We start from the raw sequence: 17,477 nt of genomic DNA on the forward strand, positions 1-17,477 counted from the left end.
TTTATATAATAAGTACAAATTATATCTATATCCACTATATTCCAAGTGAGTACTTTTATAATCAAAGGAGAATTTAAATTTTGTATGTAAACAAGCTGCTTCCTTTTTCTTTCCTTTAACTGTGAAATCAGACTTAGCCTTACGGAAGTAAAAGTCAATAATGTTTAGAAATCCTTAATTTAAATGAAGAAAACCTTAGCTCTCTACAAAATTAACACTTCCAATACTAATTATAAATGCTGTACCATAACAAAACAAAGGAACTTTCAAAAACTTTTTGAACAAAGTTCATTAAAATATAACAGAAATATTTATAACCATAAAATGTCAAATGCCTACCACTATATCTTTCTACATTTTTTTAGAAGAGGAAAACAAACTCTTTAGAATTTAATTTTGCCAAATAGACCTAAAATCATGACTTTTTCTGGGCAGCTCAAGAGTTAACAGCTTACTTAAAGAATGCATAGTCACTCCTTTTACAATAAGGGTTAAAAGATGTAGGAGTCCAAATATGGAAGTATGTCCATTAGAGACAGTCATTTCTGTCACTACAAATAACTGCACTATAAATTGGTACAACTAAAAGAGCAAATAGTATAAATTCCAATACTGACAGCAAAAGAAGAAATTCCAATTTGTGCCTTGGTTCAACAGGGAAAAAAACACAAAACTATCTACTCTAATACTTATTAATATACAAAACCTAAATTACTACTGAAATAACTGCATCCCATTAAGATAACATATGCTGAATGCCCAGGACCTGCATGTTGTCTGTTATCATGTGCTAGGGATCTTAATGTGGTTATTTAACATCATAAATTTTTGCTCACCAAAAAGTTCCTAAAACATTAAGAACTTCATTTTACATTGCTCCAAATTTGAACCCAATACGTAAGCCCTTCGTCATGTTAAGTTTGATGTCAACTCTACATACCATTTAAATAGCAGTGTCTTCGCTATATCCACTTTTCCTTGTTTATACTCCGTTATTGCCAGAGCTGTCAAGATATGGGCTTTGTCTTGCTCTGATTCCACAATAGACAAGGCTCTCTCATAGGCTGTAATATAGGGTTGGAAACAAAAGAAAACAATATAAAAGCAATTGTGATTGACAAACTATAGGATTTTTCCATTCCTAATTCTATAGCTCAAAATGATCTAAAAAAAAAAAAAAAATCCATTTTGTTGTTCCCGTTTTCAAGCAGATGGAATAAAAAATTTATAATAATCTAACTTTGTTTAGGTGTTCCAAGGTGATTCCATGGATATCACGAGGATTATGTGACATTCCCCAATTTATATCTTCAGAATCTCAAGGAAGACCTGAGTCACTACCTGCAAAATAAGTAAAGGCTTGCAGCCACCGAGATGGCACCAAAATTCCCATGTGCAAACCAGTAACTGCAACAACCAGCAGATACTTACAATGAGCAGCACACATATAGGTTGGGCCCATATATGTGAAAATGCACTCCATCAGCATTTTTGGAGAAACCAAAGTATACTATTACTAACAATGGTTGAGGTCTTCATTTATCAAAATTTACATTTAAGCACTGTAGAGTAGGAAAAGACTTGCTTTCAAATGCTAACTTATATGTCATCCATAAGGCATCTTGGCCCTCAGTTTCCTTATCTTAATAATGAAGATAAAACTCAGCTCATAGCACTGTTATAAGAACTAGTCAACATAATAACGTACTAAACAATGAAACAGATAAAAGTACCTACTATCATTCCTGACTCCTAGTCAGATTTTAATAAACACTGCAACCCCTACCCCCATCTCAATATTACATCTTTCTTTATGTAAGGTCATCATGATCAAATTCTACTCAGCCCTGGAAAAGTAAGATGTGTCCTTCAGCTGCAAGCAGCTTACTCACCTTTGCTGCTCTCTGTATACAGACCCTTCATAAATAAAGCCAATGCCAAACCTATGATGTCTTCTAACTCTTCAAGGGGTGTTGATTTAAAAGCCTGGATAGCTTTATCACATTCACCAATGGCACTAAGAAGCAAAACATAATTTACTGTTAATATCAAAAACAATTTTGGCCTATATCATCAAATATAGAGCTATTATTATACTACATTTCTTGTAATAACAACTTCATCTATCAGTGTGAAAGGTGTAGAAAAGACTTAAAATAGAAGGCATATCATTTATTTCACATAGGATATACTAAGAGGATTTAACTTCACACTTTGCTTCTTTTAAATTACATGTGAAAATGACCAGTTCTGCTAAATTGCAAACTGGTTTTTTTTGACAAACATATAATCCCAAGTGATAAAAATTTCAAGTTGACTTTTATATAGCACGTCAATTGTTTAAAGCTTAATACATTAGTTAAATATTAACCCCTATAAATAAGGTTTTAGCATTTTTGATGAGCTTAACAAGTCATAAAATATCCAGTCAGGATCAAACCTAGCCTTCAAGTAAACTGTTTATCTGCACGTCCATTTTTTTTGAAGGGCATATAGACACACTAATATTTCACACACAAAAGTATACATTATCTTTCTGTATTTAATAGGAAAAGTAAAAATTGTTATATATGATACTAAAGTATCATTCTTTTAATAACAGAAAAATAACTTGTTCTACTTATTTAAAAATGAAGAGAAGTAGTTGTATAAGCTCAGCTGCCATCAGCTGGAATAGAAACACTACATCTTTGATATTCTTATTTGGTATCTATCACTATAATTAGAAGCTGTTTCTATATTTAATTTGTCATTGGAAACATTTTCATAAAATCTTTTTAATCTTTGCTTCTAAAATTCATTTTCTAATGGTGAAAGAATTTAAAAATAAACTCAAATTTTGGTAGATATTTTGATAAACGGAAGAGAACTACCTTAGATTGTTTGTGGATAAATACATAAGTATTTTTTTTTTAATGAACCCTATCTTCAAACATGTAGAATGGTATTAGAGAAGGGCGCAAGAGAATTGCAACTTTATCTGTAATTTTTTCACTGGAAAAGAAACCTGAAACCAATTGACAGTTTTTTGGGTTTTTTTCAGTTGACAGAATTTTAAGATCTGTTATATTTGAGCGGTGAATATTCATTAAATTATGCTTTATACTCTATTACTTACCGCATCTTTACGTGTTTAATATATTTCAAAACAAAAACAAAAGAAAAACAGATGACCTATTTTCAATGGGAGGTATAAATTTACCTCAAAGATATTTGCCTTATATGAAACATCAAAACTAATGAGAACAGGTACTTTATTTCATGTAATTTTTTTTTTACATATCTATCTTTTGCTTCAACAAAATCTTGAACTGACGGAGCTCTATAAACTCCTAAACACAACAGTTTAAGAGAACTGAAAGGAGAAGCAGTCAGAACAATATAATTTTCCTGTCTATGAATATAATTCAATGACACGGCTATAAAAGAAAAAACTGCTACCTCCGATCTCTACTATGTAGCTCCTTAAAAGATGTAGGCACTAATCATAAAAGATCAAACTATCGTTCTAATAATGTGTTTCAAACTGGACCATTCAATTCTGGGGCAGCTCTCAGCTTGAGGAATGTCTCCTTGGCTTGAGCCAAAACATTCTTTGCATAACACTTCTATTCTCTGGTCCTAGTTCTATCCTCTACAATAATTGCATTGGTTTAAAAAAAAATTTTTTTTTAATCTTTTTTGAAGTCAGAAGTCTTTGAGAATCTGAAGGAAGCTATATGGCTCCCTCTCCACCCCTAAAATGCACATACACACAAAATTTTTATGTACTATTTCAAGAGAGTTTCTGAACTCCTAATGTCCATCTCCAGTTTAAGATATACAGAAAATCAGAATAAATCCAATTAACTAGGCTTCTACTATTAGAGAGAGCAACTGCCTCTCTTCCAAACGGTTTCTTATATAGTCCACAGCCATCAGTTCTAAACCTGCTCTCCATAAAGTGCACTGGGGTAGGTGTCGTTAGTTACAGGACACTGTTAACACAGCCTGGTATTGTGGGAATTATGTATCTTGGGGCAACGTCAGCAGTCCACTGCCCCAGAGACTGGTCACTACCTCACTAGTCCTATAATTTTCACCAGAAAAATCTAATAGAGTCACAGAATTAATGGGAAAGAAATATGCTTACCACAACAATCTGCCATAATTTCTTACTGCAACATTATAATTATCTCGGTCTTCTGCAGTCTGTAACAACAAAACTGCCCTTAAAAAAAAAGACAAGGTATTTTAAATTATCTATTTGCAATAACATTCGTTTAACCTTCCATCTTAACTGCATCTACAGATTTTTCCTTTCTTCGTTTAATTCTTTAATGCTAGCTATAACAGCTTATTCATATCTTATTAAGCCGGTACCACAAAAGAATAGTTAATATTTAGATTACAGCTTGTCAGGGAAATAACTTTAATAAAGTGAACTCTTAGTAAGTGAACTCATTTAACATAACTGAGTTTTAAATATTCCAGAAATTTTAACCTAAATATGGAAAACGACTGTGTTGGTGTTTTAGTTTTGACATATTTGAAGTATATAGAAAACACTCTTTAAAATACTTATATACTAGTACTTTAAGTTAGGACGCCAGGAAATTGAGTGCTTTCGTGTGCCTTTACCTGTCACACACAGAAAAAATATTTAAGTAATACTGAGTTCAGAGAAGGGAATCCCCAGAGACTTAGAATAAATACACCAACATGCTATCAGCCCAGATTTTTACCTTCTCATGCTCAGTCCCCTTTGGGCAAGCAGGGAAATGTCTTAACAACTAAAAGGAGTGAGATACTTAGTAAGATTTTCTTTTCTGTTTAAAGAGGATTAGCCAGGGAGAAATATCCAAGAAAAGCTTTTAATTCCCTTGGTGTTACATGAAAAACCAATATTTGCCAGAAAAGTCTAAAAGACAGTATTATATTAAAAACTATATCTCTGATTAGATTTACACCTAATTTGTAGTTCCAAGCCTCAGATTACTTGTTAAGGTGGAAAACCACAGTGGTGACCACTAGAGAAAGAGTAGTGCAGATCGAAGTGACTGTGGAGTTGCCCTTTTAAGCCACAGATAGAACCAGTGTTAGATTCACAATATTTGCAATTATAAGATGTACCAAGAAAAAGTAGTAAGCACCCTAAAGCTGCCTAGTTTTCTCTGTTTCAACATCCTGCTCACTGTTGTATTCTATCATGTTTATACAGTTTGTTTACTGGTAAGTTCATGCGACACTGAAAGAAAGAGAATTCTGCTTTTTCATAAACCTTTCTCCCAGTACACCTGGAAAAATAACTTCATTATACAGTCTCCAGTACCATCTAGTGATTACTCCTTTGAACTACAGAAAGATCCATAAAAGAATGGCAAAGTAGTTAGGACACCTTAATTATTTTTTCATTTTTTTAAAACGATTTTTTTAAATATAATCAATTGCAGTTGACATTAAATATTATATTAGTTTCACATGTACCGCATAGTAGTGACACATTTATATAACGTACAAAATGCTCGCCCCCATAAGTCTAATACCCACCTGACACCATACATAATTATTACAATATTATTGACTATATTCTCTATACCATACTTTACATCCCCATGACTACTTTGTAACTGCCAATTTGTACTTCTTAATCCCTTCACCTTTTTCACCCAGCTCCCCAAGTCCCCTCCCATTTGACAATCGTCAGCTTGTTCTCTGTATCTATGACTCTGTTTCTGTTTTGTTTGTTCGTTTATTTTATTTTTTAGATTCCACATGTAAGTGAAACCATATGGTATTTGGTTTTCTCTGTCTTATTTAACTTAGCATAATACCCTCTATGTTCATCCATGTTGTTGCAAACGGTAAAATTTCATTTTTGTATGGCCAAGTAATATTTCATTGTATATACATATATACCACACCTTCTTTATCCATTTGTCTGTTGAAGGACACATAGTTTGCGTCCAAATCTTGGTCATCCCATTTATTTTTTATCTAACAAGTCTTCTTTTAAATATTTATTTATTTAGATTTAGGGCAATGATGTACCACAGAGGTTAGGCAATCAGGTCTTTTAATTTTTCATCTAATGCTCACTCGATGAACACTTATTTTCTTATTCACAAATCAATTAATTTGAAAAGAATAAAACTTCAAGCTGACTTCATTTCCTCCCATTCTCCTGGCTGGTCATTCTACTTGAGTACATTATCTTTATTTCAACACGCCAATCTACTCCTGTTTCAGGATACTTGCTCTTACTGTTCCTTCTGCCTGAAATGCTGTTGCCCTGGAAAACCAAAGGGCTTTTGGCCTTACTATATTCAGGCCAGGCCTCAACTATCTGCTTAGTACACCTACTCCTCTTAAACCTATCTCAAATTCACTGCCTGCCTCTGTAGTCTCTGGCCCTTTACACTACTTTGATTTTCTTCCTTAGCAATAATTACCATCACAGATGTTTATCAGCTTATCATGTGTCTCTCCCCCACCAGAACATGAGGTCCATGAGAAAGGGGCGTGTGTCTGTGTTAACTCACTGCTAAACTGCTAGTGCCAAGGACACTGCTTGGCACACAGCAATTCAACAATATTTATTGAACGAATAAATATATAATAGATTAAAGGGATTTAAACAAATATATAATGTTCTGATTTCTTCTCTGAATAAATACATGTATTTAATAAAGCTAGATAAAGTCTAAAGGGATGGATTTTAATAAAACAAAATCTGAAGGGTCTTTTTGTTTGGTTTCTGTTTCTTGTCTCCCCCCCAACCCCCAAGTTAAGCACTAGAAACCAAATTATAGCTGAAAATTTGGAACTGCATATTTTCACCTTCAAAGTAATAGATAATGAAAGATCAGGAAAGAAATCAGAACAGTTATTTAGTATGAGAATGAGACTAAATTTTTCTCATGAGAATGAGACTAAATTTTTAAAGGCCAACTAACAAATAAGGATGTCATTTCAATTAAATGTAGAGTTTACCTTTGGTATGCCCCTGCTGCTTCCTTTTTCAGTTGTAGATGTTCATTTAAGTAACCCAACATTGTGAAAGCTGGAGCATAATTCTGAATTCTTTCTGGAAATCCAAAAATATATTTTCTTTACATGTGCATAATGGTTGTGTTTATAAAATATTAGTTTTATTTTCAATTTTTTCAATATCTTAAACACCAGATTATCTCCTGAGATACGGGCATTGTTAAGCAGTCTGATTTTCTTTGTTAACTATAAAATACCAGTAATCATTTTGTAACTCTTTTAAATAATTAAATAACATTTATAGTTATAACTTATGTTTTAAAAGTTGAAACATTTTTATCTCTAATGGAATAAGAACTTGAAAATGTTCTTCATGTTAAAACTAGTCATTTTGATTTATATGGAAATTCAGTTCTTTGGCTAATTACTTAAACCTTCCTGTGATTAAATTTAGTAACAATTTCTGTTGGTTCTGTCCAATTTCCATGTGTTTTTTTACTTTAATTAACTCAGTATTGTATATTAGAAACAGGAAGATTTGAGCACAGCCAATGCAGTATTTTGAAATTTTAATGTCAAAACACATCATGTATCTAGCAATGCACAAAAAAGAAATACATCTGATCTAATTAAATAAAAGCTGTTTGGGGGAAGCAAGCCTTCAAATCCCTTAAATTGTTTAACAAAGCACAGTATAAATTCATCTTATGTGATGGTTAGGTTCCAAAGTCAAAGCATGAGGTGAAAATCACAGTCAAAGTTATTCTTGAAAAATGCTAATGTGACCAGACAAGGAGCGAGTTACCAAAACTGAGTCAAACTGAGTAAGAGGAGATCCATGCCTTCCATCCACATTCACCAGAGGAAGAGATGCATTCTCTCTGTATCCTTCCTCTTTTCGCTTCTAAGTTATTTATTTCTGGCCAAGCACATATAGTTGAATTTGTTAAATGAATATAGTCATTATGGCTCTACTATAGAGTTAAACACTAGCTATGCGTAACGGTCAGGAAATGGTTTGTTCATTGTTCTAGGTATCTAAGTTTCACAAAAATTCTTCTAGACTTACCTCTTTATGTAAATCCTTTACAAATGTTACCCATTCTGTAAAGAAACTTATCAATAAAATGTCTGATCATGTACTTCTCAGAGCCTCTAGGTTTTCCTTAGTGCCATTCATTTTGGCATGCTGCATAACACGTTGATGCCTGCAAGTGCTGAAGCTGGTAAACTAACTGCCTTCTACTCACGTGCCCCAGGCTCAATGCAGGAAGAGGAATACAACCCTCTCAATAGCAATGATGATGCAATTTCTCTTCTGCTTTTCACAATTTATCTGAGTCTTCATATTATTCAACTGTCAGTATTCCTGCTTCAACTCCTTGCTTTTTTATTATAATTTTGTCACGGGAGAAGTAAAAAGCTAGTGAAACTATAACATTTCTCGAGCTTCTAGGGTATGCCAGGTACTCTGCACAACATTTTGTCTAAATCATCTCATTTAAACCCTCAGCAATCGATACTTTCATTATTGCATTATAGATGGGAGAAATTAAAATTCAATTTTATGCCCAAGGTTTCATTATGGGTACTAAGTGGTGAAGCCAGGATTAAAACCAATAGTAGTTTTATTACGGAAGGGAAATTAATACAATAGATGGTTAATAAAACTTCACCATGCTGTCTTTTTCCTAAGCCTAACTATATTTTTCCAGTATCTTAAAGAAAAATCAGGTGTTAAAGTGGGAGGTTAAAGGCACTGGGTTTGGAACTTAAAGCATATTATACCACTTAATTCTCACACCTTTACAATCTAGGTATCATTATCTCTACTTTCTAAGATTAACAGAAGTTAAGGGAAGTAAAATACTTGGCCTACAACTGGAGAGAAAGTAATGAAATAGCAGAGCTAGAACAGCAGTAACTCAGGCCCATTCGGTTCCAAAATGTTTTCCAGTACAACCTGGAAATCACTTTAATCTTGAATCATTGGGAACCACAATTTTCAGCGCTCTTCAAAAGTCTTTACTAAAATTTAAAAAGTAGACTGCTTGGGCACTAAAGGGAGAATGGGAGGAGAAAAGGCACATTCATATCTTAAGAACACTAATATTTAATTTGGAATTAACTAATTTTAAAAATCCTTTAAATTATTTTAACAGTTATTCAAATACCTTGCCATTATAGAACTGGGGCCTTACCTATGTATTTACTCAAAACGACCTGTGCTGCCGGGATAGCATTCATCTGGAGGATGTTGTACCGGTAGAGCTCTGTGTCTCTGTTGCTCTTATCTTGCAGTGTTGTACAGACCCAGTACGCATAACCTATTGCTCCCTCAGTCTTTAAAAAAGCCAAAGTTAATAAGTGGACATGGGATCATAAATATGCCAAGAAAAATTACGAAATGAAACAATGCATTTCAATACACTAAGTATCACATCCTAGTTTTCTGTAAGTCAACTGTTAAGTGCCTTTAAAGGAAGGGTCACTATGACACAACACAGCTAAGAACATATACCGCTTGCTTCAAGCCGAAGCAGAAGATTCAAATGGGACAATTTAAGTGCAGAAAACAGAGCCCCGCCTGATGGGTTGGTTTGCTGCTTCTCAGCACCGTTCCCATAGGTCAAACTATTAGTTACCAATCAAAAGAATTCTAAAACACCTTCATAAAGAATCTAGAAATGTCAGCTTAGTCCTTATGTTTATTTTTTTGCTAGTGTCTCAGTTTCTGTTCCACATGACTACTATTATATTTATTAAATCCCCATGTCATTTCTTCATCAGCTCTTGAAACATGATAGGAAGATGAAAACAAGAAGTTCCTTAATTAAAGACAGCTTATCTGCTTCTAAAAAAGAATAAAGAGTAGAGACAAGTGCCTGTCATTAACATCTGATACGATACCACTAGGTATTTATTTTCTCAACAAGAATAGTATTTTATTCATTAATGAATCCTCAAAAATAATGCTCAAATCCTTACGTGCATACTGAGTTCCGTAGTGTGCCTGAAGAGATCCATGGTGTCATAACTTTCAACTGTCTCTGCTATAAGAGCCTATAAAGAAAAAAGATATTAAGCCCTTAATCAGATAAATCATTGGCAAGCATCTTCTCCCATTCTTAGGATGTCTTTTCTTTTTTTTTTTTTTTTTAATTTATTTTTTAAATTTATTGGGATGACAATTGTTAGTAAAATTACATAGATTTCAGGTGTACAATTCTGTATTACATCATCTATAAATCCCATTGTGTGTTCACCACCCAGAGTCAGTTCTCCTTCCGTCACCATATATTTGATCTCCCTTACCCTCTTCTCCCACCCGCCAGGATGTCTTTTCGTTTTGTTGATGGTTTCCTTTGCTGTGCAAAAGCTTTTTAGCTTGATGTAGTCCTACTTATTTTTTCTATTGTTTCTCTTGCATACAACTCAACAACAAAAAAACAAACATTCCAATTTAAAAAAGGGCAGAGGACCTGAAAAGACCTTTCTCCAAAGAAGACATACAAATGGCCAACAGACATATGAAAAGATTCTCAACATCACTAATCATCAGAGAAATGCAAATAAAAACCACAATGAGATACCACCTCACTCCTGTCAGAATGGCTATCATCAATAAATCAAAAGACAAATGTTGATGAGGATGTGGAGAAAAGGGAACCCTCGTGCACTGTTGGTGGGACTGTACATTGGTGCAGCCACTGTGGAAAACAGTTTGGAGATTCCTCAAAAAATTAAAGATAGAACTACCTATGACCCAGCAATTCTACTTCTGGGTATTTATCTGAAGAAATCCAAAGCACTAATTTGAAAAGATATATGTACCTCCATGTTCACTGCAGTGCTATTTACAATAGCCAAGATATGCAAGCAGCTGAAATGCCCATCAATGAATGAATAAAGAAGTGGTACATCTATACAATGGAATATTCCTCTGCCATAAAAAAGCATGAAATCTTACCATTTGTGAAAATATGGATGAACCTAGAGGGTATTATGCTAAGTCAAATAATTCAGACAGAGAAAGACAAACACCATATGATCTCACTTACATGTGGAATATAAAGAACAAAATAAATGAACAAACAAAACAGAAACTGACTCATAGATACAAAGAACAAACTGATGGTTGCTAGATGGGAGTGGGGTTCGTGGGGGGGTGGTGGTGAAAGAGGTGAAAGAATTAAGAAGTACAAATTGGTAGTTAGAAGAGAGTCACAGGGATGTAAAGTACAGCATAGGAATATAGTCAATAATATTGTAAAAACTATGTTATCATATCAGGTGGACATTAGACTTTTTGGGGGATCACTTCATAAATTACGTAAATGTCTAACCACTAACACTGTCTGTACACCTGAAACTAATATAAAATTCCATCTGCAACCTTCTCCCTTCCCTCCCACCCTTGACTTACTCATACAGGTATTTGTCTGGAATTGGGTTCATAATCACAGGATCACTTCAGATTCACCTTTTAAAAAGGAGGTCCTCACCCCTAGATATTTAGTTTTCATAGATATGGGGTAATATGTTTATTTTTTAAAACTGCCTCAGGACTTTAAACATTATACTTATGCTTTTGACATTATAGATGATATGGTAAGTTAAAACTACTTTTAAGCTCATCTACCTATTATAAGAAATCAGAATTTTTTACAGTTATCATACATTACTAATATTATTAGGAAATTAATATTGTCTCACTTCTATTGTTACCATTTTAATGAAATCTACCAGTTATTTCCTGAAATGAATTATTTTTAATAACTAATATATTTGAAAAATAAAGAAAAAGTACTTTTTTTTTCCTGGTAGCATCTAAGATCTACGGACCTAGAGCTGTGCTACTCAGAGTGAAGTTCCTGCAGCAGCAGCAGGATCCCTTGGGGAAAGGTAAACATGCAAATTCTTGAGCGTCCTGTGGCCAATAGCTTACACAGAGATTAGTATAGTAATGCCACCGTTCCCAGATGCTACCACAAGTAATGGGAACAGGAGTTTGCCTTTCTAACTCTGCTTGCTTCACCAATTAACCAGAATTAGACCCAAGGGTCAAAAGTATAATAAAAATTATCAAAACCCTGATTAATAATTTTCTGATATGGGTGATGTTTCTACTAGTCTCTGATGCAAAAACAAAACAAAAATATCAACCACTTACTAATTCACTATAATTTCTCAACTAGAGAGGACTTGAAGGTCACTCAGCCCAATCCTTTCTTTTTCAGAAAAATTGAAATCCAGCAGTTTTTTTTTAAGGTAAAACAATCAGTTGGTAACAGACTCCGACTAGCAACCAAGTACCCTGATTCCTATTTGGTAAAAATCTAAACTTTTGTTGGGGGGTGCAGAAAGAGCGCTCATAAACAAGTACAAAATGAAATACAAAGATTTTATAGAAAATGAGAAAACAATCCAAATTAAGCTCTATAAATGTTCATTTTTTGGTAAATATGCATTAACAGAATTATTGGCTTACTTTTTAAGCAGAATGTCAGACTGATGGGGTTCAAAGCCCCCTAAATCAAAGGTTAATCATTACAAGCTGTATGTCAGCTTCAATTTCCATATCTATAAAAAGAGTTTAATAGCTACCACCAACTCAAAGGACAGATGAAAGATTAACTGAAATCATATATACAAAGAGCCCAGCACAGTGACAGGCACAAAGTAAGCCCTCAAATGTTACATGTTATCATTATTATTATTATTATTACTTATAGGTTATTTATAGCATTTTATATTAACAGGTTATTTATATCCATAGGATTAACAACTATGTTATATTTCTTACTTGTCCAATCCAGCACAATAAGTAAGATGGGTCAAGGGACTGAGCCATTTTGAAAGCTTCATGAGCTTGCTAGGAAAAAAGGCAAGAAAATAATACATCAAGTCATTTTATAAACTTTGTATTAAACCACTTATGTTTAAAAAGCATAAAATAAGAGAATAAGAAAAGTCAGACTTGTCAACATAAATATATATATGAAGCTAAAACTTCACTGTTTAAGCACAATTAGCAATGCTTGAAATAGTGTTTTAACTATAGTCCAAGAACACTCCTGGGTCCAACAGATTTCTTACAGGCTTGGGGGTTCTGTCCCCAGAGAAAGGGCGATTCAGGGGTCCATCTCATAGTCAGCACACTTTTAACTAATGACCCATATATTTGCTAGCCACAGGCTTGAAGGAAGTGACTAAATAAGGCCATATCTATTCTCTCTTTAAGTTTAATTGGGAGCATAAGAACTAACACCAAAGACATCTGAGACACGTGCCTGCTACTAGACAAAAAGAGAGGTCAGCATAAATCTGCGCTCAACAGTCTTTAAAGATACCTCATTTGGACACATTAAGTTGCCTGCTTCTTTTTCTGCTACAAAAAATAACTTATATACTGCTTTATGTCATTTTTTCAATAATCTTTGTGTAACAGGAAGCAATCTTATTTTTCCTCTAAAAAAGTAAGCTAATGGGCAACTGTGCCATGCTATCATAAAATTGTACTCATGGTTTATTAACTAACACCTTGTTTTAAATTAAAAAAAAATATTTTCACATATTTTACGATTGACATTAATATTTCCTTCCTAATCTTCTAAAGCAATCTCTGCTATGACTTAATGTATTCCTGAGGCTATTACTGAAGCTATTTTAAAAGAATGATATTCATACTGGCTAAAACACAAAACAGTACAGATGTGTTATCTACAGATTTGCAGAAACTTCTAAACATGACCTACAAACACACACCCAACTCCAATTCTCTAATGTATAACTGTTCAAGTATGACAAATTACACTGTGATTATAAAAGGGATTAATATCCGCTAAAACCAAATTTAAATCACCCAAACAAAGGTTAAATTTAAGCTGCCAGAGAGTACCAATCATCACCCTACCCTCAATAAGCCAACATGGGACTCCTCTTATATGTTTACAGATAAAATGAAAAACACCCAAATAATTCACAGAATTGTTCTAAATGAAAAATCAACATAATTATAGAACTTAAAATTTCTTGAGTAGTATGGAAAGCGTACAATAAATCTTACCCATTCATTATTCAATAACATAAACCAAAGGTCATCAATTATCTAGCATATTAGAGAGAATACTGGATAGATAGATAACAATGCACACAGTATTTCTCCACAAGAAGTTGAACTGTTATAAAGAGATCATACGTAGAAAATGTTCTTTACTTTTAATATGACAAAACAGACAATTTTACCTCAATGTTTTCATTTGCAAAACACATTTACCTCAATGTTTTCATTTGCAAGGTATAACACTCCCAAGTTGGTCCATGCAACAGCATTCTAAAAAACATATATAGATTTTTATATAAACATATGTATATATAACATGTTTCTTGTCTACATGGAAGTCTCAGAAAATTATTAACACTAAATTTTGAAGTTCTTTTTCATAGGCAGACACACAGAACACTCACAATTTGCTCCGTTTGGATTGATTTGATGAAACAGTGTTGAGCAAGGGCATAATTTGCAATACCTGAAAAATAGAGAATTTCATGAAACTGAATTTTATTACCTGAAATGAGCAAAACTTCTAAAATTATTGAAGTGTTACTCAATTCTTACCACTGTGACATGAAACCACACCAAGAGCATTCCAGTGTAAGTGGTTATTACTGTTGAGTCTCACTGCCTTTTTCAAACACTGAAAAATAAAATTAGATCAATTTTTATTTCTTGGAATGTCACATTTATATTGACATAAATGTGGTTTACATGAAAACACTATAGTAGTTATCAAAAACATCTTTCAGAAAAGTACTTAGTTTTTCTTAATTTATAAAAAAAATTTCTCAAAATCATACGTGTAAAGATTTCTCCAACAATTCTTTAAGATCACTCGTATTGCTGCCTGTTTCCGCTAGATGTTGTGCTTGGCGATAATAATTAATTCCAAGATCACACCATGTATTAGACGTAGACATCAGTTTTAATGCACGCCCGTAACACCTATAGAAATATAAAAACAAACGTTATATTTTGTTATAATGTCCTAACTCAATTTGAATGTCATTATCTAGCAATCTTTGTTAATTACCTTCCTCCAAGATGGAGGAGCTCATTTTTCTTTAGTACTTGTTTTCCTTCTTTCTGACCTAGAAGGACTCCTAAAACACTAACATTCACTTTAGATGCTGAGACAGCATGCAGACTGGTACAGGCATCCCCAACTAGCTTCCAAAGGCAAGACACATCAGCTCGATGCTGCAAAGCCCTGAAAAAAGAAAAGTGTGACTCTTATAAATCATTCCCCAAAAGTATAAAATTCATCTCCCTCATTATTACAGAAAAATTATACATACAATCCTGATTAAGAGCTACTTCCTTAAATAAGTGCAGTGAATGATTTACTAAATTCCTTCTAAGAATTACATTTTATCACCTCCCTAATAGAAAGAAGAAAGAAGGGGAGAGTAGGAGAAGGAATTGATTACTTTAAGCTAAGTGCCAGGAATTTTGCAAACATTTCTTTATTATTTTTTTAGAAGTAGCAGAAATCACATAAATAAATCTGTAAGTTTTCCAGAAGCAATTTATCTTTAATATTGACTTCTTTTAAAAATATGCTCTTTGTGTTTGTTTAAACAATAACCAAGCAGTAGTCGGTAACTCTCTTAACAGTTGATTACTGTAAACTCAAGTTTTTGCTTTCTGATCCCCCATAAATAAAAAGAGACTAGTAAATGCATGACTAGTAAATCAAATATACTTGGTGATCCAAAGAATTTTTATGCTCTGAGACAACACCAACCATCTAAATAAATATTAAAATGTGAAAAGTCATATTTATTGAAGTAGGATTGAATGGACAAGCTCAAAAAATAGAAATATTAATTATGATGAAAAGGGCACTTCTTTTTAGAATGAGAAAATCTCAGCTATACATTTCTCTTCATTTTTCTCTTCTCAAGATCTATAAACACAGCAATTTCATTTAAGCCAAGCTCGATAATCAGCTATCACAAACAGCTCTGTTACTGGCAGATGGACAAGCAGATGGACCATTTTTCATAGCCTTTTCTACTCATGGAGTCCTGCCAAAAATCATTTTCCAATCTTCCAGAGAAGTAAGATTAATTACTGCAGTCATCACTGAAAGTCCCCTATAAGGACCAGGAAGGACAATACTATTTGTAGTTCCTTTGCCTAAATATCTTAGCATAATTTCTAAAATTGACAGCATGAGAAAAGACAAAAAAAAAAAAAGAGAGAGAAACAAGCAATTTTAACAGCCTATACTCTTACCGCCTTCTAAGTTTAATAAAAAAATAAAACATCTGTAAAGTGAAATAATTTCTATCACACACAAGATCTGTGAATTGTGGTAGTGTGAACTCTCAAGTATAGAAGTAAATATAAATTTTAGGATTATCACTTTAAAGGTTTTATGTACCTCCTTATAATTGGTTGTTGAGTGCTACATGTTTTCCAGAACAAAATTCCCCACACTAAGGCAGCATTTTTAGCTCAACTATCATCACTCAAAGGTTCACATTTACTCTTAAATATACTTCCAAGTATGCCTTCTTCACAATATCTCCCTCTTTGGAAAGAGCTATGTATTATGTAAGACTTGAAAAATAGCAATAAAAATCAGTGGGAGAAAAAAGGCTAAGGTTTTTGTTTTGTATTTGGTTTATAATCAAAGCAAAGAAATCCTGGAGCAACCAAATCAAGAGGGAACAGAAAAGGCAAGTAGGAAAAGAAAGGAAGGGAAGCACAAGAAAGATGTTTAAGAGCAAAAAAACTCAAATGCATGCCTAACTTGTGTACTTTCTAAAGTCATCTACCACAAATAACACTCTATCCTAGCTAATGAATTTATAGTTCAATAAAATACCAGATTTATTCAAGTTTTTCTGATTCCTTTTTTATTATTAGACATCACTTTTTTCCTACACAGGTTCTCTCCAGGAGCAATCAGATGACGCATTTCCCCTGACTGTCAGTCCTACCAATAAGCCTAAAATAATCCCTTACCACTGAACGTAAAACATATTGGGCACCTGAAGCCCATTTCCCAAAGATTCCAATTCAAGATACTTGTATTTGTGGTCTTCTGAGAGAGAACACCAACATGTGGCCCTCAGAGCAGCTGCCTCCCTAGCAGACAGCTCTTCCTTCCCACCCTTCCCTATGCATTCAGCATGGCAGCTACTTAAGAAATTATATTCCCCAGCACAAAATTAATACAAAATATACATTCTAGAATTGGCTAGTCTGTTATTCTTTGTTTGATATTCTGAATAATGATTGCTATATCTAACAGAATAAACACAGAATGACTTTCTAAATTTGGCTTTATTATAATACTAAGAATAGAAAACACAGTGAATAATACAAACCAAGTAAAATATTCCAGTGCTTGTTCTATGCAGTCTACAGCTTTGCCATCGAGATAATCGACTAGAGCTGCTTTTGCCATCATGAGGTGGCATTCACCCAAACCTAA

The 17,477-nt window shown here is 33.5% G+C and overlaps 1 protein-coding gene across 9 annotated transcripts in view; it reads right to left on the minus strand.

Annotated features, from left to right (window-relative positions):
• The window catches only part of SKIC3 (SKI3 subunit of superkiller complex), a 74,632-nt gene that overhangs the window by 24,217 nt on the left and 32,938 nt on the right, over positions 1-17,477 (minus strand). For all 9 annotated transcript variants that reach the window (XM_088796634.1, XM_019727881.3, XM_088796631.1 and 6 more), the window contains 13 exons: positions 17,371-17,473; positions 15,063-15,239; positions 14,830-14,974; positions 14,591-14,669; positions 14,440-14,501; positions 14,249-14,305; positions 12,776-12,844; positions 9,958-10,032; positions 9,171-9,312; positions 6,973-7,066; positions 4,133-4,210; positions 1,893-2,017; positions 941-1,064 (listed from right to left, as the gene is read on the minus strand). In XM_088796634.1, the coding sequence (XP_088652760.1) occupies positions 941-1,064; positions 1,893-2,017; positions 4,133-4,210; positions 6,973-7,066; positions 9,171-9,312; positions 9,958-10,032; positions 12,776-12,844; positions 14,249-14,305; positions 14,440-14,501; positions 14,591-14,669; positions 14,830-14,974; positions 15,063-15,239; positions 17,371-17,473 (1,330 nt within the window). The remainder of the gene's footprint in view (positions 1-940; positions 1,065-1,892; positions 2,018-4,132; positions 4,211-6,972; positions 7,067-9,170; positions 9,313-9,957; positions 10,033-12,775; positions 12,845-14,248; positions 14,306-14,439; positions 14,502-14,590; positions 14,670-14,829; positions 14,975-15,062; positions 15,240-17,370; positions 17,474-17,477) is intronic.

Source organism: Rhinolophus sinicus, chromosome 3 (genome assembly GCF_057876585.1).
Source record: "Rhinolophus sinicus isolate RSI-liver-muscle chromosome 3, RSI-T2T, whole genome shotgun sequence".
NCBI classification, from domain to species: Eukaryota; Metazoa; Chordata; class Mammalia; order Chiroptera; family Rhinolophidae; genus Rhinolophus; species Rhinolophus sinicus.